The 19,710-nt window shown below is 39.8% G+C and overlaps 1 protein-coding gene across 1 annotated transcript in view; it reads right to left on the bottom strand.

Moving 5' to 3' along the window:
• The window catches only part of PELI2 (pellino E3 ubiquitin protein ligase family member 2), a 197,931-nt gene that overhangs the window by 22,392 nt on the left and 155,829 nt on the right, over positions 1 to 19,710 (bottom strand). The window contains exon 3 of the mRNA XM_027065781.2: positions 12,602 to 12,703. Coding sequence (XP_026921582.1) covers positions 12,602 to 12,703 — 102 coding nt within the window. The remainder of the gene's footprint in view (positions 1 to 12,601; positions 12,704 to 19,710) is intronic.

Below are 19,710 nucleotides of genomic sequence, written 5' to 3'. Positions count from 1 at the left end.
AGTCATGACACTTATCTGACTGGTCATGTTTGATTTGTTTATCAATTCACTCCCACTTAAATCTAACCTATAGGGTGCCAGTAAAATTTTATACTTTCGGATACATGTTGCTTTTGCCAGGAAAAAAAAAACCAAAACTCTAAGCCACTTTCCTACTGAAAACTCACCCCGTGCGCAAAACTTGGAACCCATCCTTTTGAATACTGGATCAACTCTACATTATCTTAAGGGGAGTCATGTAGACAAGCCAAGATGTTCCTGAATTTCACCTGATAATCATACAGTGCTGATACTCATAGAGTAACCACAGGGAGAATTTTACTGATACCACAGACATGGCATCGTTCAGCATTTTAAATTTTATATATTTTAGAAAGGTTTGGGTTTGCCTGGTTGTCAGTCGAAGTCAGTACAGGTAAGATGGCATTGAAGAACTTGGAAGGGCCTCCCTCACCTTTCCTGGACCAACGCTACCCATATCCCTGTATCTGTAACCTTATTTTCTGATGTCCCTCCTATGACAAGGATGGAATGTTGCTGCTTCTATCCAAGACCAATCTCTCTACTGATGTGGGCGTCTCCATATTCTTCCCAAGGATTTTGCTCCTGATATTGTCCCCTCTCTCTCCTGAATCTTCAATTTCTCTCTTTATACTAGATCTTGCCATCAGCTACCAAACACATTGTGAAGCTTCTCCAACTCTGTGACTCTGTGGGGGTAAAAGGACCAATTTTTTTTTTTAAACAGCAACTTGTCACTGATACTTTTTAAAAGTACAATAAAAATGAGTATTAGAAAAATGATCATCTGCTTGGGTGTTTCAGGTACTATAAAAGGTGCTGTAATGGTTTCCAAAGTCCTCTCCATGTCCTACTCCGCTCATTCTGTACCACTAACAGATGCTTGGATGCTCAGCTGAGCACACTTTGAGTAGCACTGTTCTAGATTAGTCTCTCTCATCTTTAAAAACACATTCCTTCCAGGGCACCTGGATGGCTCAGTTGGTTAAGCGTCCGACTTCAGCTCAGGTCAAGATCTCACAGTTTGTGGGTCCCAGTCCCACATCGGGCTCTGTGCTGACAGGTTGGAGCCTGCTTCGGATTCTGTGTCTCTGTCTCTCTCTCTGTCCCTCCCTCACTTGCATTCTCTCTCTTAAAAATAAATACACATTGGGGCGCCTGGGTGGCTCAGTCGGTTGGGCTTCCGACTTCAGCTCAGGTCACGATCTCGAGGTCCGTGAGTTTGAGCCCCGCGTCGGACTCTGGGCTGATGGCTCAGAGCCTGGAGCCTGCTTCTGGTTCTGTGTCTCCTTCTCTCTCTGCCCCTCCCCCGTTCACGCTCTGTCTCTCTCTGTCTCAAAAATAAACATTAAAATAAACAAACATTAACAAAAATTAAAAAACAAAACACATTCGCTCCCCTGCAAGCAGCCTTTAACCTATGGCCCCATCTCTCCAGTTCAGTTAGAGGCAATACTTCTTGAAAAACCTGTCACTAGTTACCACCCTCCCATGTCCTGACTCCTCCCTCACTCAACTTCTCTCAACCCACCTGTGGAGTTTCTACCCCAGGGCAGTACTGATCACACTACTGCAGAGCTCAGCCAGCACATCCTGGCACATCTGTACCTGGTATTAGAATAATGCAGCCCGGGGTGCTTTGATAGCTCAGTTGGTTAAGCGGTCGATGCTTGGTTTCAGTTGAGGTCATGCTGTTGTGGTTCGTGAGACTGAGCCCCCGTGTTGGGCTCTGCATGGAGTGCGGAGCCTGCTTGGGATTCTCTCTCTCCCTCTGCCCCTCCCCGGCTCCCTCGAGTGCCCTTTCTCTCAAAATAAGTAAATAAAAAAAGAAAGAATAAGGAAACCCTACAGGCTAGTTGGTAAATCATCCCCTTCCCTTCTCTTTCTCTTCTCTCCCTAGGTAATCTCGTTAAATCCTACTATTAGCCAAAAAGTCCTGATCTTTACCAGAGCTTCAGACTATCATGCCCAATCTCCACTTCGGAATCTAATAAGCATCTTGAAACGTAACATGTTCTAAACAGAGCCTGGATTCTTCTTCAATCCCTAGATGCCCTGCCAACGACTGGTATCCAATTTGCTCAAGCTGAAACTCAGTATCAAAATATTATCCTTGATTGTTTACCTTCCTTCACAGCCACCTGTCAACACTGCCTCCAAACACAGCTTCCGTCCTTTCATTTCTCCCACCTTAGTTCCAGTTACTGCCAGTTTTTACTAGGATTGCATTGCCTTAGTCTCCAAACTGGTCTCTGTTTTCACACGTCACCTCCATTCCTTTCGAGAGAGTACTTGAAGATATCTTTAAGAAATATCAATCAGATTATACCCCTCCCTTGCTTAAAACTCAATTTTTTTACTTGGCCTTAAAGGCCCCACCTCTCCAAGCTCATCTCACTTCACTGTCCTCCTCCTTCACTCTGCTCCTGCTTGGGGCTTTGGCACCCCCCATTCCTCCCCCCTGGAATGCTTATTTGTGGTCCGTTTGCCTCCTCTAGGATGCAGCCTCCATGAGAGGGGAGCCCTGGCTGTCTTCAGTAACTACAGGAGTATCTGATACATAGCAGGTGCTCAAGAAATGAAACTGATGAATGGAAGATTCTGACAGTCAGCTTGATCTCTGTGAGAGAGACACACAATGCTTTAAGAAATAACTCTCTCTCTCTCTCTTTTTTTTTTTTTTAAGAGAGAGAGCAAGCATGGGCATGTGAAAGCAGGAGAGGGGCAGAGGGAAAGACAGAATCTCAAGCAGGCTCCGTACTCAGCACAGGGCCTGAAGCAGGACTCAACACAGGGCTCAATCGCATGACCACGAGATCAGTACCTGAGCCAAAATCAAAAGTCGGACATTCAACCGATGGAGGCACCCAGGCACCCCAAAAAATAACTATTTAAATAGCAAATATTCTTTAACTTTTCTCAATTAGATATATGCTACTTAAATATTGCCATCAAAAAGTACTATAGGGGTGTGTAGGTGGCTCAGTTGGTTAAGCATCCAACTTCAACACAGGTCATGATCTTGCAGTCTGTGGGTTCGAGCCCCGCATTGGGCTCTGTGCTGGCAGCTCAGAGCCTGGAGCCTGCTTTGGATTCTGTGTCTCCCTCTCTCTCATGCCCCTGTCATGCTCTCTCTCTCTCTCAAAAATAAATACGCATTAAAAACAAATAAAAGTACTATAAAACAACTAAATTAAACACCAACCAAACAAAAACCAAAAACATAAGGTATGGCAGCACCCAGGGTCCAAATTATGAAACAGAAATCTTGAGGCCTGGCTGATTTCCTTACCCTGATGGTCAATATGCATTTGGCATCATACTTCCCTTTAGGGACCATGTAAGACATTTCATCACTTCCTTTGATTTCTTTGATAAACATTTAAAAAAAATATTTTGCTTTCTCAATAACTACATTATTCCCTCTTTCATTTACTCCTATTCTAGAAAATTACTAAGAAACTGTTGCTACATTAACTCAGACTTTCTTACCCTTAACCCATCTCTTAAATTCAGATATAATTGATATTTTCTTCCTTAGGCAATAATATTTCCAAGTTCTGAGCCTACTGTCTGTTCCACAGTGGGAAAGGCAGCACAAGGACCTTCTTTGGTTCAGTCTGATGTTCTGCTTTTAAATTCTCAATTAACTTAGAAATCATTTTATAGATAATGGCTACAATGAACAGCCCTCAACACCAAGGTCCAGGCTTGAGATATAGGAATGCTACAGTGCTTTTTGCTCAGTAACCTTTGTCTGTGGTGGGTTTGGGACATAAGAACTTGTAAAAGGAAGAAAAATTAAAACAAGCTTGATTGTTCAGGGCCTTCTGAGAATGCCTTAGTTTTACTCTGCAGAGAAATGACCTGATAGTAATCCTCCCACAGGTCTAGTTATTTTGCAAGTAGAATCAGATTATTTTAGTTAAAGTGACAAATGTGTTATGTTTTCTTAGTAAATCTATAAATTCTTGTTGAATTACCACGCTTTATTTAAAGAGGTACTATGTAGAGAATGTAGAACTCCAGAGACGTAAATCTTACTTCTGCCAGTAATGCCTTTTCTGCCCCTAGTAGCTAGTTACCTTTCCTCTCAAAGACCCAAATTTCTTCAGCTATGCAATTTAAGAGGTTAGTATAGTATAATTTGGTATTTCTCAGTGTAGTCTATGAACCTCTGTGGGTCCCTGAGGCTTTTTTTCTTTCTTAAATTTACATCCAAGTTAGTTAGCATATAGCACAACAATGATTTTAGGAGTAGATTCCTTACTGCCCCTTACCCATTTAGCCCATCCCCGCTCCCACAACCCCTCCAGTAACCCTCTGTTTGTTCTCCATATTTAAGAGCCCTGAGACCTTTTCTAAGGACCATGTCCATGAAGCCAAAAATCACTTTCATAATAATACAAACGTGCCATTTGCCTTTTCCACTGTGCTAACATTTATTCTGATGGTGCTCAGGCAATCGAGTGCTTTAGCAGGAATCAAGGCAGTGGCACCAAAGTGTACTAACAGCCACTGCATTCTTCATCGCCGTGCATGTGCAGTTAAAAATAATGTCAATTTCACTTAAGTGTGCTTCTGATGAAGTGGTAATAAATTACTCTCGTTAAATATTGAGGCTTTCAAATATTCCATGTGGTGGAATAGGAAGTATGCAAAAAGCACTTAGATGTTCACAACTATATGGAGGTTCCTCAAAAAATTAAAAACAAAACTACCATGTGATTCAGCAATCCTGTTTCTGGGTATTTATTAAACAAAAACAAAACAAAAGAAAAACCAAAAAAACCTGAAATGAGGATCTCAAAGAGGTATCTGCTCCCCATGTTCACTGCAGCATTACTTACTGTAGCCAAGATCTAGATACAACCAAAAGGTCTGCAAAGGGTGAATGGATAAAGAAAATGTGGTATAAACATCCAATGGAATATTATTCAGTTTTACAAAAGAGGAAATCCTGCCACATGCACCAACATGCATAAACCTGGAGGATATTACAAATATTGCCCGATTCTGATTATGTGCAGTATCTACACAATCAATAGAAACAGAGCAGAATGATGGCTGCCAGGGACTGGAGGTGGAGGGAAATGGGAATCACTGTTTAATAGGTACAAAGTTTCAGTTCCACAAGATGAATGCATTCCAGAGATCTGCTGGATAACCCTGTGTCTATGGTAAAGGTACTGTATTGGGCACATATTTTGTCAAGACGATGGATCTCATGTTAAGATTCTCATGAATCTTTCGCTCATCTTGCATTTGCAGAGGTGAGGGGGAAAGTGAACAATGTGAGTGGAATGTGACTGTACAATAGTGAAGAACTATCTATGTCCCAACATGTCGCTAAAGAATAGTGATGAAATTACAGGTGCTATTGCAGTGATGTGTTGATTTGAAAGTGGTAAAAAATCGACAAACAAAAATTAAAGGAGTTTGTGACCACTAAACCAGCCCTATAAGAAATTTTAAGGAGGACTCTCTGAAGGGAGAAAAGATGAAAAAAAAATACACACACACACACACACACACACACACACACCCAAAAGCAACAGAAGATTAGAAAGGACCAGAGAACACCACCAGAAACTCCAACTCTACAAGCATCATAATGGCAATAAATTCATATCTTTCAGTATTCACTCTAAACGTCAATGGACTCAATGCTCCAATCAAAAGACAGGGTAACAGAATGGGTAAGAAAACAAGATCCATCTATATGCTGTTTACAAGAGACCCACTTTAGACCTAAAGACATTTTCACTTGTATCAGACAATCTAGACTTTAAAACAACGACTGTATCAAGAGATGAAGAAGGGCATTTTATCATAATCAAGGGGTCTATCCACCAAGAAGACCTAACAATTGTAAATATTTATGTGCCAAATGTGAGAGCACCCAAATATATAAATGAATTAATCACAAACATAAAGAAACTCATTGATATTAATACCATAATAGTAGGAGACTTCAACACCCCGCTCACAGCAATGGACAGATCATCTAATCAAAAAATCAGCACGGAAACAATGGCTTTGAATGACACACTGGACCAGATGGACTTAACAGATATATTCAGAACATTTCATTCTAAAGCAGCAGAATATACATTCTTCTCCAGTGCACATGGAACGTTCTCCAGAATAGACCATATACTGGGACACAAATCAGCCCTAAGTAAGTACAAAAAGATTGAGATCATATTGTACATATTTTCAGACCACAACACTATGAAACTTGGAATCAACCACAAGAAAAAATTTGGAAAGGTAACAAATACTTGGAGACTGAAGAACATCCTACTAACGAATGAATGGGCTAACCAAGCAGTTAAAGAGGAAATTAAAAAGTATATGGAAGTCAATGAAAATGATAACACCACAACCCAAAACCTCTGGGACGCAGCAAAGGCGGTCATAAGAGGAAAGTATATAGCAATCCAGGCCTTCCTAAAGAAGGAAGAAAGATCTCAGATACACAACCTAACCTCACGCCTTAAGGAGCTGCAAAAAGAACAGCAAATAAAACCCCAAACCAGCAGAAGACAGGAAATAATAAAGATTAGACCTATATAATAATAAATAAATAATAATAAAGCAATTAATGCTATCAAAACCAAAAGAAAAACAGAACAGATCAATGAAACCAGAAGCTAGTTCTTTGAAAGAATTAACAAAATTGATAAACCACTAGCCAGTTTGATCAAGAAGAAAAAGGAAAGGACCCAAATAAATAAAATCAAGAATGAAAGAGGAGAGATCACAACCAACACAAGAGAAATAAAAATAATAATAAGAGAATATTATGAGCAATTATATACCAATAAAATGGGTAATCTGGAAGAAATGGGCAAATTCCTAGAAACATATACACTACCAAAACTGAAACAGGAAGAAATAGATAATTGGAACAGACCCATAACCAGTAAGGAAATTGAATTAGTAATCAAAAATCTGCCAAAAAACAAGAACCCAGGGCCAGATGGCTTTCCAGGGGAATTCTACCAAACATTTAAGGAAGAGTTAACACCTATTCTCTTGAAACTGTTCCAAAAAATAGAAATGGAAGGAAAACTTCCAAACTCTTTCCATGAAGCCAGCATTACCTTGATTCCAAAACCAGACAGAGACCCCACTAAAAAGGAGAACTATAGACCAATTTCCCTGATGAACATGGATGCAAAAATCCTCAACAAGATACTAGCCAACTGGATCCAACAATACATTAAAAAAATATTCACCATGACCAAGTGGGATTCATACCTGGGATGCAGGGCTGGTTCCATATCCGCAAAACAATTAACATGATTCATCACATCAATAAAAGAAAGGACAAGAACCATATGATCCTCTCAACAGATGCAGAGAAAGCATTTGACAAAAATACAGCATCCTTTCTTGATAAAAACCCTCAAGAAAGTAGGGATAGAAGGAGCATACCTCGAGATCATAAAAGCCATATATGAACGATCCAATGCTAATATCATCCTCAATGGGGAAAAACTGAGAGTTTTCCCCCTAAGGTCAGGAACAAGACAGGGATGTCCACTCTCACCACTGTTATTCAACATAGTATTGGAAGTCTTAGCCTCTGCAATCAGACAACACAAAGAAATAAAAGGCATCCAAATAGGCCAGGAGGTCAAACTTTCACTCTTCGCAGATGACATGATAGTCTATATGGAAAACCCAAAAGATTCCACCAAAAAACTGCTAGAATTGATTCAAGAATTCAACAAAGTTGCAGGATATAAAATCAATGCACAGAAATCGGTTGCATTCCTATACACCAACAATGAGGCAATGGAAAGAGAAATCAAGGAATCAATCCCATTTACAGTTGCACAAAAAAACCATAAAATACCTAGGAATAAATCTAACCAAAGAGGTGAAAAAAATCTATACACTGAAAACTATAGAAAGCTTATGAAAGAATTTGAAGAAGACACAAAGAATGGAAAAAGATTCCATGTTCCTGGATAGGAAGAACAAATATTGTTAAAATGTCAATACCACCCAAAGCAATCTACATATTCAATGCAAACCCTATCAAAATAACACCAGCATTCTTCACAGAGCTACAACAAATAATCCTAAAATTTGTATGGAACCAGAAAAGACCCCGAATAGCCAAAGCAATCTTGAAAAAGAAAACCAAAGCAGGAGGCATCAAAATCCCAGACTTCAGGCTATACTACAAAGCTGTAATCATCAAGACAGTATGGTACTGGCACAAGAACAGACACTCAGATCAATGGAACAGAATAGAGAACCCAGAAATGGACCCACAAACATATGGCCAACAAATCTTTGACACAGCAGGAAAGAATATCCAATGGAATAAAGACAGTCTCTTCAGCAAATGGCATTGGGAAAACTGGACAGCAACATGAAGAAGAATGAACCTGGACCACTTTCTTACACCATACACAAAAATGAACTCAAAATGGATGAAAGACCTCAGTGTAAGACAGGAAGCCATCAAAATCCTCGAGGAGAAAGCAGGCAAAAACCTCTTTGATCTTGCCTGCAACAACAACTTACTCAACACATCTCTGGAGGTAAGGGAAACAAACGCAAAAATGAACTACTGGGACCTCATCAAAATAAAAAGTTTCTGCACAGTGAAAGAAACAATCAGCAAAACTAAAAGGCGACATGGGAGAAGATTTTTGCAAACGACATGTCAGATAAAGGGTTAGTATCCAAAATCTATAAAGAACTTACCAAACTCAACACCCAAAAAACAAAGAATCCCGTGAAGAAATGAGCAAAAGACATGAATAGACACTTCTGCAAAGAAGACCCAGATGGCAAACAGACACATGAAAAAATGCTCCACATCACTCATCATCAGGGAAATACAAATCAAAACCACAATGAGATACCACCTTACACCTGTCAGAATGGCTAACATTAACAACTCAGGCAACAACAGATGTAGGTGAGGATGTGGAGAAAGGGGATCTCTTTTGCATTGTTGGTGGCCATGCAAGCTGGTGCAGCCACTCTGGAAAACAGTATGGAGATTCCTCAAAACACTAAAAATAGAACTACCCTACAACCCAGCAATTGCACCACTAGGCATTTATCCAAGGGATACAGGTGTGCTGTTTCGAAGGGACACTATTGACAATAGCCAAGGTATGGAAAGAGCCCAAATGTCCATTGATGGATGAATGGATAAAGAAAACGTGGTATATATATATATACAATGGAGTATTACTCGGCAATCAAAAAGAATGAAATCTTGTCATTTGCAACTACATGGATGGAACTAGAGGGTATTATGCTAAGTGAAATTTCTCAGAGAAAGAAAAATCATATGACTTCACTCAATATGAGGACTTTAAGAGACAAAACAGATGAACATAAGTGAAGGGAAACAAAAATAATATAAAAACAGGGAGGGGGACAAAACAGAAGAGACTCATAAATATGGAGAACAAACTAAGGGTTGCTGGAGGGGTTGTGGGAGGGGGGATGGGCTAAATGGGTAAGGGACATTAAGGAATCTACTCCTGAAATCATTGTTTGACTATACGCTAACTAATTTGGATGTAAATTTTTAAAAATAAAAACAAACAAGAAAGTGGTAAAAACTGTACCACTGACCACTGTAAAATTTTATTGATGCTTTTTTTTTTTTTTTGGTATTGAGAGTCTGTTCTCTAGGTAAGTAAGACATGTGTAAAAAACCTATGTAAAAAATCTTGTAAATAGAAGATTTATTTGGAAATCTTGGAATCTTGGAAAATAATTTTGGGAAGTATTAAAAAATTATTATGAAGTCCACTAAAATCATCAACAGGGAAGTGTAGGCATGCATTTATTTAGGAAGAGATTTTCTCTGGTTGAAGGAGAAGAAAAAACATTTAGAATGTTATAAAATGGAATGGTATGACTAAAGCCACTGTTAATATTTTGTCTATGATAAATACTACTTTTGGGGCCCTTAACTAATTGGTCCATATCTAGGACTATGACACTATCTAGGATTGTTTAGCTTTTTATAAAATAGCTAACACATTCACATGGTTCAAAAATCATAGTGTGAAATAGCCCCCCATGTCCCCCCTACCCAGACCTCTTCCCTACAAAGGCAGCTGCTTTAGTAATAATGCCTTATTTGTCCTCTTGGAGATTTTTAATGCATATAAGCATTATTTAAATCATTTATCTATGCTAATATTTAATAATATACTATTTAATATTTAATAACAAATTTATTACTATTTAAGATTAGCTAATCTTTTTTAAAATGTTTACTTTTTAAAAAACTGTTTTTAAAAAAAATCTTTATTTATTTTTGAGAGAGAGAGACAGAGTGTGAGCAGGGGAGGAGCAGAAAGAGAGGGAGACAGAATCTGAAACAGGCTCCAGGCCCTGAGCTGTCAGCCCAGAGCCCGATGCAGGGCTCAAACCCATGAACCGTGAGATCATGATCTGAGCCAAAGTCCAACGCTCAACTGACTGAGCCACCCAGGTGCCCCTAAAATATTTTGAGAGAGAGAGAGAGCACACGTGCAAGTGCATGAGTTGTGGAGGGGCAGAGGGAGAGAGGGAGAGAGAGAATGACAAGCAGGTTCCACTCTGTCAGCTCAGAGCACAACCCAGGGCTCGATCCCACAAAATACAAGATCATGACCTGAGCCTAAATCAAGAGTCGGAAATCAAGAATCGGACGTTCAACTGACTGAGCCACCCAGGCACCCCAAAGATTAAATAATCTTAATTGAATATATTATCAATGGCTCGATATAATTAATAATACTAGTATTTAATTCATTAACTATGTTTGGAGCTCTTTCCACATCCACACAAGCTTTTTCTTGTTCTCTTTTACAGTCTTGGAGACCTCCACTGTATGGCTGTACCTGAATTTACCGAACCAGTCCCCTACTGAAAGGACATTTAGGTTGTTCACAATCTTTGGCTACTAAATCTTGCTTTGAGCAATAACTTGGTAAAAATGTAATTCTGCATGTATGTAGGGGTATCTTTGGGGTAAATCTCTAGAAACAGAAGAGCGGAGTCAAAGAGTGCAAGCATTTTTCATTTTCACCAGCATCTCTAACTCACTGTTGCACACAGGTCATACCAGTTTATAGGAGTAGGAGAGGGTTTCCCCACATCTCTGACAAGACCTTTCAGATTTTTGCCAATCTGGTAAGTGAAACATAATGTGGCTGTGCGATGCGAAGCCACATTTTTCTTTTTGAGATAGGTTGAGCATATTTTCTTATTTTTCAGAACTACTTATTCCCCCTTTAGGATGTGATCTATGATATTGTTTTGACACTTGTTTCAATATCGTTTATTTAATAATTTAACTCTCCATACAGAAATGCAAAGCCTATGGACACCTGCGTGGCTCAGTAGGTTAAGTGTCCAACCTTGGCTCAGGTCATGATCTCACAGAGCCTGCTTTGGATCCTCTGTCTCCCTCATTCTGTCTCTCTTCTCTCTCTCTCAAATAAAAGCATTCAAAAAAGAAAGAAAGAAAGAAGAAAGAAAGAAAGAAAGAAAGAAAGAAAGAAAGAAAGAAAGAAAGAAAGAAAGAAAGAAATGCAAAACCTCATGGCTCCCAATTTGAGTTTGATTTTTTTCCCCTTTATTAGCCTTAATTTTAATTTTTTGTTGTTTTAAAGCACCAAATCTTGAATATATTATAAATTCTCTTCTTCCTAAATTGATGATTTTTTTCCCTTTTCATTTCCTTCCTTCTGCTTTCTTTTGATCTATTTTTGGACTTCCTATTATATACCACTAATAGGAACCACTATTCATGACCCTGTTCTGTATTTTCTTACTTTCATTTTTTAAAGAGAACTCTTAGAGACCAATGGTTAGTTTCTTGATTTCCTTCCTCCTTCCCTCCCTTCTATAATGAAAGCACTTCAATTTTTACATTTCCTTCTGAGTATGAGGTCAGTCACATCTCTTGAGTTTTGCTACATAATGTTCTATAGTTCTTTTTAAAAAGGCCTATACTTGTAGTATCAATGTCCTTTCTGATTCAAGTGTTATTCAGGAAGTATTTTGAACATGTTTGCTTTTCAAAGTGATTGGTTCAAAAAATTTTCATTATAAAATAAAAATAATGTGTATTTATACACATAATGCTAAGAACGTAGCTTGTCTGCAATTTTAGAACTAAGTTTTTTCTTAGTCTTTCAAAAACCAAACAGGAATTAATTTTTATATTATCCTTATGTCCTTCTCCTTGTACATCACTAAACGCTACTGTGCCAAAAGGTCTGACTACATATGAAAATGAAGGAAAGTGTGCTAAAATTTCCACAAAGGAGAGGAAGATGTGTCATGGGGATGTAACATACAGCTCGGTGCCTCTGGTAAATAATATTGCGTTGTATATTTGAAAGTAGCCAGGAGAGTGGATCTTAAAAAGCTGTCATCCCCAGAAAAAAACTTTGTAATTATGTGTGGTGACAAATGTTAGCTGAACTTACTGTAGTGATTATTTTGTAATATGCACAAATACAGAACTATCATACTGTATGCCCAAAACTAACGGTAAGGACACCACATTAAACAAGAGAAATAAAGACGTTACCTGAAACATATCCGTATCTTTATCATGTGTGTATTCCACCACCACAGTCTGATTCCTTGACAGAGTATACGATATACTGTGTTGACCTTTGCAGCTGATAGCCTAATAATGAAATAAAAACATAGACATTCAACAAAATCTCGTTTCAACCAACTGCAATTCTGTTTGTAGTTAACAAACATCACTCTGCCAGCCAAATCAATACAAGCCAAGCCAACGTGTTTTTTGTTTGTTTTTAATCAGAACCTGTTCCTGTGCTGTGCCCTGAATTAGACAAACTAACAGCCATGACTCCGGTTTTACCCAATACCGTATCTTCATATGAACAATATTTAAGTCAAATCAAATTTACCAGTTTGCAAGACTTGATTTAATCATGTCTCAGGAAAAACATATATTTTCTCCATATTACTATAACTAAATGATAGAAATTTTAGATTAATAGGGTTTATTCAAAAATTTATTTTGGGGTGCCTGGATGGCTCAGTCAGTTAAGCACCCAACTCCTGGTTTTGGCTCAGGTCATGATCTCACAGTTGTGAGATCAAGCTCTGCACCGGGCTCCACGATGAACGTGGATCCTGCTTAAGATTCTCTATCCTCCCTCTGCCCTTCCCCTGCTCATGCATGCATGCACTCTCAAATAAAAAGATAAGAACAATAATTTAACATTACAGCAGTAAGTCAATGGCATTTTGTTACACCTTCCCCATGCAATAGAGATGATAAGCATAGTAAAAAAAAAATATCACTGCAAAATGTAAATGTTCTTTAAGGATTTCTCTATATCCATCTGGCCAATGATAATCATACAAGATTCAATATGGCATTGAACAGAGTATAAGTAGTTGTTTAACCCAGATATTTACTAAGTTAATAAATAAGGAAACTAAGTCAATTTCATCTTTTCTGTTTTTAGACTAAAGCTAACAGTCTTCTTCAAAGAATCTAGAGGCCAGTAATACAATATTCTTATTGTCTCCACAATGATATATTTGAACACATCTTAAGTTGTGGTCACACACTTTTAACACTTCCACATTAACAAAGAAGTTTATTTAAATTGTACTCCAAATTATTTCAATTACATTTTATCCATTCCACTTCAACCTCATTTATCTTCATTTCTACTCTTTTACATTAAGTATAATAAATAAAATTTTAATGAGCCTTTCTATTAAACATTTATTGAATAATGACACTATGAAGACCAAGAAAGCATTTGGAAGTAGCTGGACACAGAAAGCATGTTAATGAAAATGTACTCTGAACATTTATATTTGACTAATATAATTGCTTAGTGCCAAAAGTAGTACAAAATTCCAAATCAACTTTGAAGTTAGCCTGGTTAATCTCATGGTTATTTAATCATCTGCCCTGAGGAACTTCGTGACTGAACTGTTTTGTTCTACGTGCTTCATTAAGACAATATAAGTATTAGAAATAATTTAAATATTTAATATGGCCAGAAATCTAAAACAGACTCCTTAGACTACTCAAGTCCACTAATAAAAATAGCCTTAAATTTTCATTGGTCTGAGTCCGGTAAATTCAATGGTTTTGATAAAAGTGACATTTTTTTGAAAGCCAAGCTAATAAAGAGCTATTTTCAAGATAAATAGACAATGGATGTTTATAGCTATATGAAAACACCCACTTTAAGAAAAATAATTTTATTCAACTCAAACTTATTAAAACTAGCAATCGGGGGGTGATTATTTATAAACTAATTTTAGGTTTCCTGAAAAAGTGTCTATTGCATTTAGAAGTATTCAATTTACAAATATCTCAGCCCAAAACACAACTTTCATGACGCATACATTACATGAAGAAGAAATGTCTGTACTTTGTCAATTATCTGCACACTGAGAAGCTAACAAGTGCCATAAAAGAACTCCCTTTAAAAAGTTACACCTTTTTGTATGATTGTACCTTCTTAAGTACAGTGTTTCTCAAACTTCCATCAAAGCTGCCTGAACTGGAAGAGAGTCACCTGAACTTTGGAGACATCTGAGAAAGTACCCTGCAGTGAAGTTTCTCATATTAAAACATTTTACCTTAAGCTTATTATAAATTTTGTATTCTCCTTCATAATATACTGGCTAGTTTTAACAGTTAAACATTTCCAAATTTGCTGGGAAACTAATGCCCCGGGAAGACTTGCTGGGCTCACCCCATAACCTGGCATAGCCCTGGGCACGGGACCCCACAGACACTTCTAGGCCACTCTGGGAAATACCTGCAAATAGCCATTTTACAGGCCCCAAGTTGTTAGTGGGCCCCATTGTTCTAACTTGTTTACTCAAACTATTCTTGTGACCCAAGTTATGAAAAGGGCTACTGATAGAGAAGCCATACCCAGGAACTGCTCCCAGCACAGGGAAGCACACAACCTAGGCTGACCCCCGGCTGCTCCCCCTCAAACATGGAAGCAAGCACAGAGACTCTGAACCCTTGAATGCCTGATCCAGGGCACCTTGCGTGTTGAGCCCACATAAAGAAAATTTACAGTTTCAAGCTTTTGCCCACTCTTTATGTGGCTGAACGTGAACAACTGGGGAGTTAGGAAAGGTGAATGCTTTTGGGTTAGGGAAATGCTTTTCCTGAGACTTTCTGATGAAGAAAGTACCAGCAGCGGGCTATATTCCAGATGCCTCTGATGTAGGGAAGATGGAGAAGTGGGAAAAGAGGTTCTGCAGGGAGAAATGAGAAGGTGGTGAATGGCTCTGAGCTGGCAGGTAATGTACTCCCTGTGGCAGGGATGGCCAAGGAACTTCAGAATGGGAGTGACCTCCACCTTCGCGCGGCTTCCAGTTCTCACCGTGACTTCCCTCTGTGAGTGCCAAGCCAGGAGCTCACTGCCTGTCCTGAGTTCTCAGGGCTGGTGTTGTGACACGTTTCACCCGCAGGAAGAAGCATGGTGATGAGCTGGCCCTTAGAACGCTGAGAGTTAAGCCAGGACTGAGATCTGGAGTAAAAGGTGGCAGTCAAAACCAGGCCACCTGAGGCCATTGATGGCAACCTCAGAAACAAATGGAGAGATGCAGACTTCCCTGGATGACACACACTGGGCTCACGTGATCCTGTCTGCATATTAAAGCCAAGAGTGGGGCCAGATTTGGTTAGCTGGGGAGAAAATTAGAAGACCGTGTAAGCTTGAAATCTGGTTTTGTTTTCTTTCTGGCAAGTACCTAAGGCATTACGCTCTTTTCTTGTTAGAAGTACCCATTTTTCAACAAGACTTTTAACATTTAAAATACGACTTTCAGGGGCGCCTGAGTGGCTCAGTCGGTTGAGTGTCCTGACTTCGGCCCAGGTCATGATCTTGCGGTGACTTCCAGCCCTGCGTTGGGCTCTGTGCTGACAGCTCGGAGCCTGGAGCCTGCTTCCCATTCTGTGTCTCCCTCTCTCTCTGCCCCTCCCCCGCTCATGCTCTGTCTCTGTGTCAAAAATAAACATTTAAAATACAACTTTCAGAAATTCAGCTTCTAGTCAATTACAGATTCACGGACTTGAGTCCATCATTGCAGGTATCTCGGAAATAAAAATTTCCCCAAAGTAACGAGTTGCTTTGAAATCTACTTCTGAAATATACAGGGGAGTAGTGAGGCCTTCTCTTGGCACTCACTAGAATGTAGTTCAAACACAATTACTGTGACATAATGTAATTTTTATTACACTAACTCAAACTTGGAAACTAGGTGCTTTAAAATTGTAAGGAAAACCAGCCCAACTTCCCTGGTGGCCAGTGCTGATTTCCAGTATCCGCTTTACTGCTGTGAGGAGGGGGCAGAGACGATGACTCTCTCTCACTGCCCTGTGAGTGCCTTTATCTATCCTTCCGTCCCCAGCACTGAGGGCCCGGCAGGCATTCAACGAATGTCAGACAACTGAATGAGCTGCTACAGATACAAGGTGAGATTTAAAGCTTCCTTCCTCCTCCTCAGGTCTCCGCCCCCCCTCCCCTGCCCTCCTTTTCATCTGCAAAGGTACCCACAGTGACACCTCGGCTTAAATTTACTGCAGGTGACTTTTACTGGGTTAAAAATACCACAGTTGGACAATTACAGATTAGACAATTACAACTACAGAGCCACAGAATAAAGGATTCCAACTTTATCCAGCTTCTGACAGTCAATCATGGCAGGTCCTTTGGATATTACATATATATACACATATATATACACACATATACATATGTATATACACACATATACATATGTATATGTATATGTGTGTATACACACATATACATATATATATACACACACATATACGTATACATATGTATATATGTGTGTGTATATATGTGTGTGTGTGTATATATATACATAGTGTAGGAGCACTAACCTGCGATCCCAGGTGCCCACACTAGGACCCTTCAGAGCCAAGACAGTTTCTTCCCAGCCAAGGATCTACATTTTCTTAGCTTTACTCGTGTCTCAGACTCTGTTCAGCTCAGTCAGCCTCTGCCATTCAGGAGAGCTACAACTGGTTGTCCTGGTTCAACTCAGACTAAACGTCAGGGAGTTTTCTGAGCTTCCAGACTCTAAAACAAACATGGCTCATAATGTCTACAGAATTTTCTTGCTCATATAAAACAGAAGATACGTATATAAAAGCACATATGGAGATACAGAAAGTGTAACGATGCCAGAAGGGCAATCCTGTAAGATGTAAAATGGGATGGATACAGGTTTTCATGGCAGCCAGAGAGTTCTCACACAAATTCTAAGAGGGAAATGATCTCAGATATTGTGTTTGTTATGAAACAGTGGGATCAGCTCTCAACCACAGAGAAGGGAAAGGCCCACTGCAAAACTAACTGGTTTCTAGAAAATACTATTTATTACAGTTATGATTTAGCCTATCTAATTCAAGCTCTATAAGGCTGCTAAGTGAGCCTTTATCAACTGTGTAGGGAGAGAAAATGGAATTCATCACTGTGACAGACATTGTTGGTTACCTACTTAGTGCCTTTCTCCCTGCTGAGCTGGTTTTCCATGAAAAAGCCTGAAAATGCCAATCTCCTAGGCCCTGAAACTTGCACAGGGAAACCTGACCCAACCCTAACCAGCGGGACTTAGGAGAAATCTGGTGTGGACCTCCTGGGGATGGGAGCCATCAGGAGACTTCTTCCTTTCTCTGTTATTAAAATGTCACTGTGACATGTGGAGTGGAGGTGGCCATCTAGCAACATGGAAAGGAGGTTAGAAGACTCTCAGGAAGGTGGACAAAGCCCTGACATCTTGGAGCTGAACCACACCTGGAACTACCTGCCCCAGACTTCTTCTGAGAGAAAAATGAGGGTTTTAAGTTTGTTTTTAGTTGGTGTGGACTGCAAGTAACAAAATACCCATCCCTATATTGTTTGGCCCTAACTTTCTCCTCCTGGGTTTCCTATTTCAGTCAATGGCACAACCATATTCCCGATCACTCACACTTAAAACAGCCCTCTCTTGCCACTGTTGTCCATAGACAATCAGCATTAGCGTAATTAAAGCCAGGAGCACGGACTTTACTGCATTAAGGCAAAAATCAAATACAAATGGAACAAACAATATGTAACATTTCATGCTTTCTCTTCAAATATGAAGTAGTTGTTGGGCAAAACTGATTTATTCCCCAAAGGAGTTTTGCAACCAGCTCTTTTACAGACTACAGCTTTCTGCTCTGGAGATTACTAGGCATCACCTAATTCATCTTTCCTAAATCTGGGCTGCCCTTGGGAACTTGCTTGACCACAACAGAATGCACGAGAAGTGACATATAGGGCTTCCGAGGCTGGGACACATAGGACGTGTAGCTTCTCCCCGGCACAGCACCCTGGAACCTTCGCTCTTGGAGTCCTGAGCCCCCACATGAGAAGCGTACTCATCCAGAGGCCACCATACTACAAGGGGAGGCCATGCAGACGGCAATGCCACGTGGGGAGACAGAGGCCACGGAGCAGCAAGACCCAGACACCGGGATGAAGAAGCTACCTTGGGAGTGGATCCTCCAGGTCCAACTGCCCCCAAATTCACCATGTGGGTCAGAGAGACACTGCCCATGTGGGCCCTTCCCAAATTCCTGATTCACAGAATTACGAACCAGATCAAGTGGTTTTTGCTAAGTTTGTTGCACAGAAAAGACAACTGGACCAATCAGTTTTCAAGACCCATCGGTGGTAGAGCCTTTCTTCTGTCTTAGGTGACTTCTCACTCACGACACCATGGGGCTGTGTGCACTCCCCTTACCTCTGTCCGAGGCTACGGGACTGGGTATAGGGACCACAGCAGGTAGCATAGTGCCTCACACAGAGCACGGGTTAGGTTTTTAAGGGCAGTTTCATGTGCTCCTGAACGTAAGCTAAGAGGCGGCTGTCTGTGGTTTGCATAAATAGTTTCACTGTGATAATCTTCAGTTGCTGAATGAGATGTAACCAAGTTTTATATTAGTATTTAAGATTAATATTTATAGACTAACACATCAAAGAAATCTGTAAGGCATTCTCAGGGGAGGCAAAGCCAGCCAGACATGTCACATGGACAATATTCATTCCTTACACATTTGGATCAGGAATAGAAGGGATACTTAGAAAGGCAGGAACAAAAAAATAGCCACTGACATTAGACACTGAAGCCAAACTTTGGCAAACCACAAGTACTGTGTATACCAACGGAGCATGCCTTACTAGAGTAGATCTCATTTAAGAGAATACTGTATCTGTGTACGTGTGTGAATCTGAGTTTCAAACGAAAAGGAACGAAATTCTTTTTCTTCGAATCCATATCTAATTTTTCTATTAATGTGTCTTTCTTAGAACCAAATGACTCCAGGGCTTAATAATCTCCCTTGTCTAGACATCTTGGATGCTAACGATCACAGGACCGCAGTTAATGCTCCGGGCCACACAGTGTTTGCAAACAGCAGCGCCCTGCACGGTTTTCTCCATGAGTAGATATAATTAGTGCTGTGTTCGCCTCTCCAAAGAGACACCTGCTGTGGCTTATACACTGAAGGAACCTTTTCCAAATAAATCTCAGTCTCACAGAGCTGCTCTGAAGAGTTTTAGCATCACATGTCCGAAGATGGTGGTATTCTGTGATGCTGTTCACTGAGCCCCC

Source organism: Acinonyx jubatus, chromosome B3 (genome assembly GCF_027475565.1).
Source record: "Acinonyx jubatus isolate Ajub_Pintada_27869175 chromosome B3, VMU_Ajub_asm_v1.0, whole genome shotgun sequence".
In the NCBI taxonomy this organism is placed as follows: Eukaryota; Metazoa; Chordata; class Mammalia; order Carnivora; family Felidae; genus Acinonyx; species Acinonyx jubatus.
The sequence above is the reverse complement of the archived record's forward strand: the minus strand, read 5'-3'. Positions and strand labels throughout refer to the sequence as shown.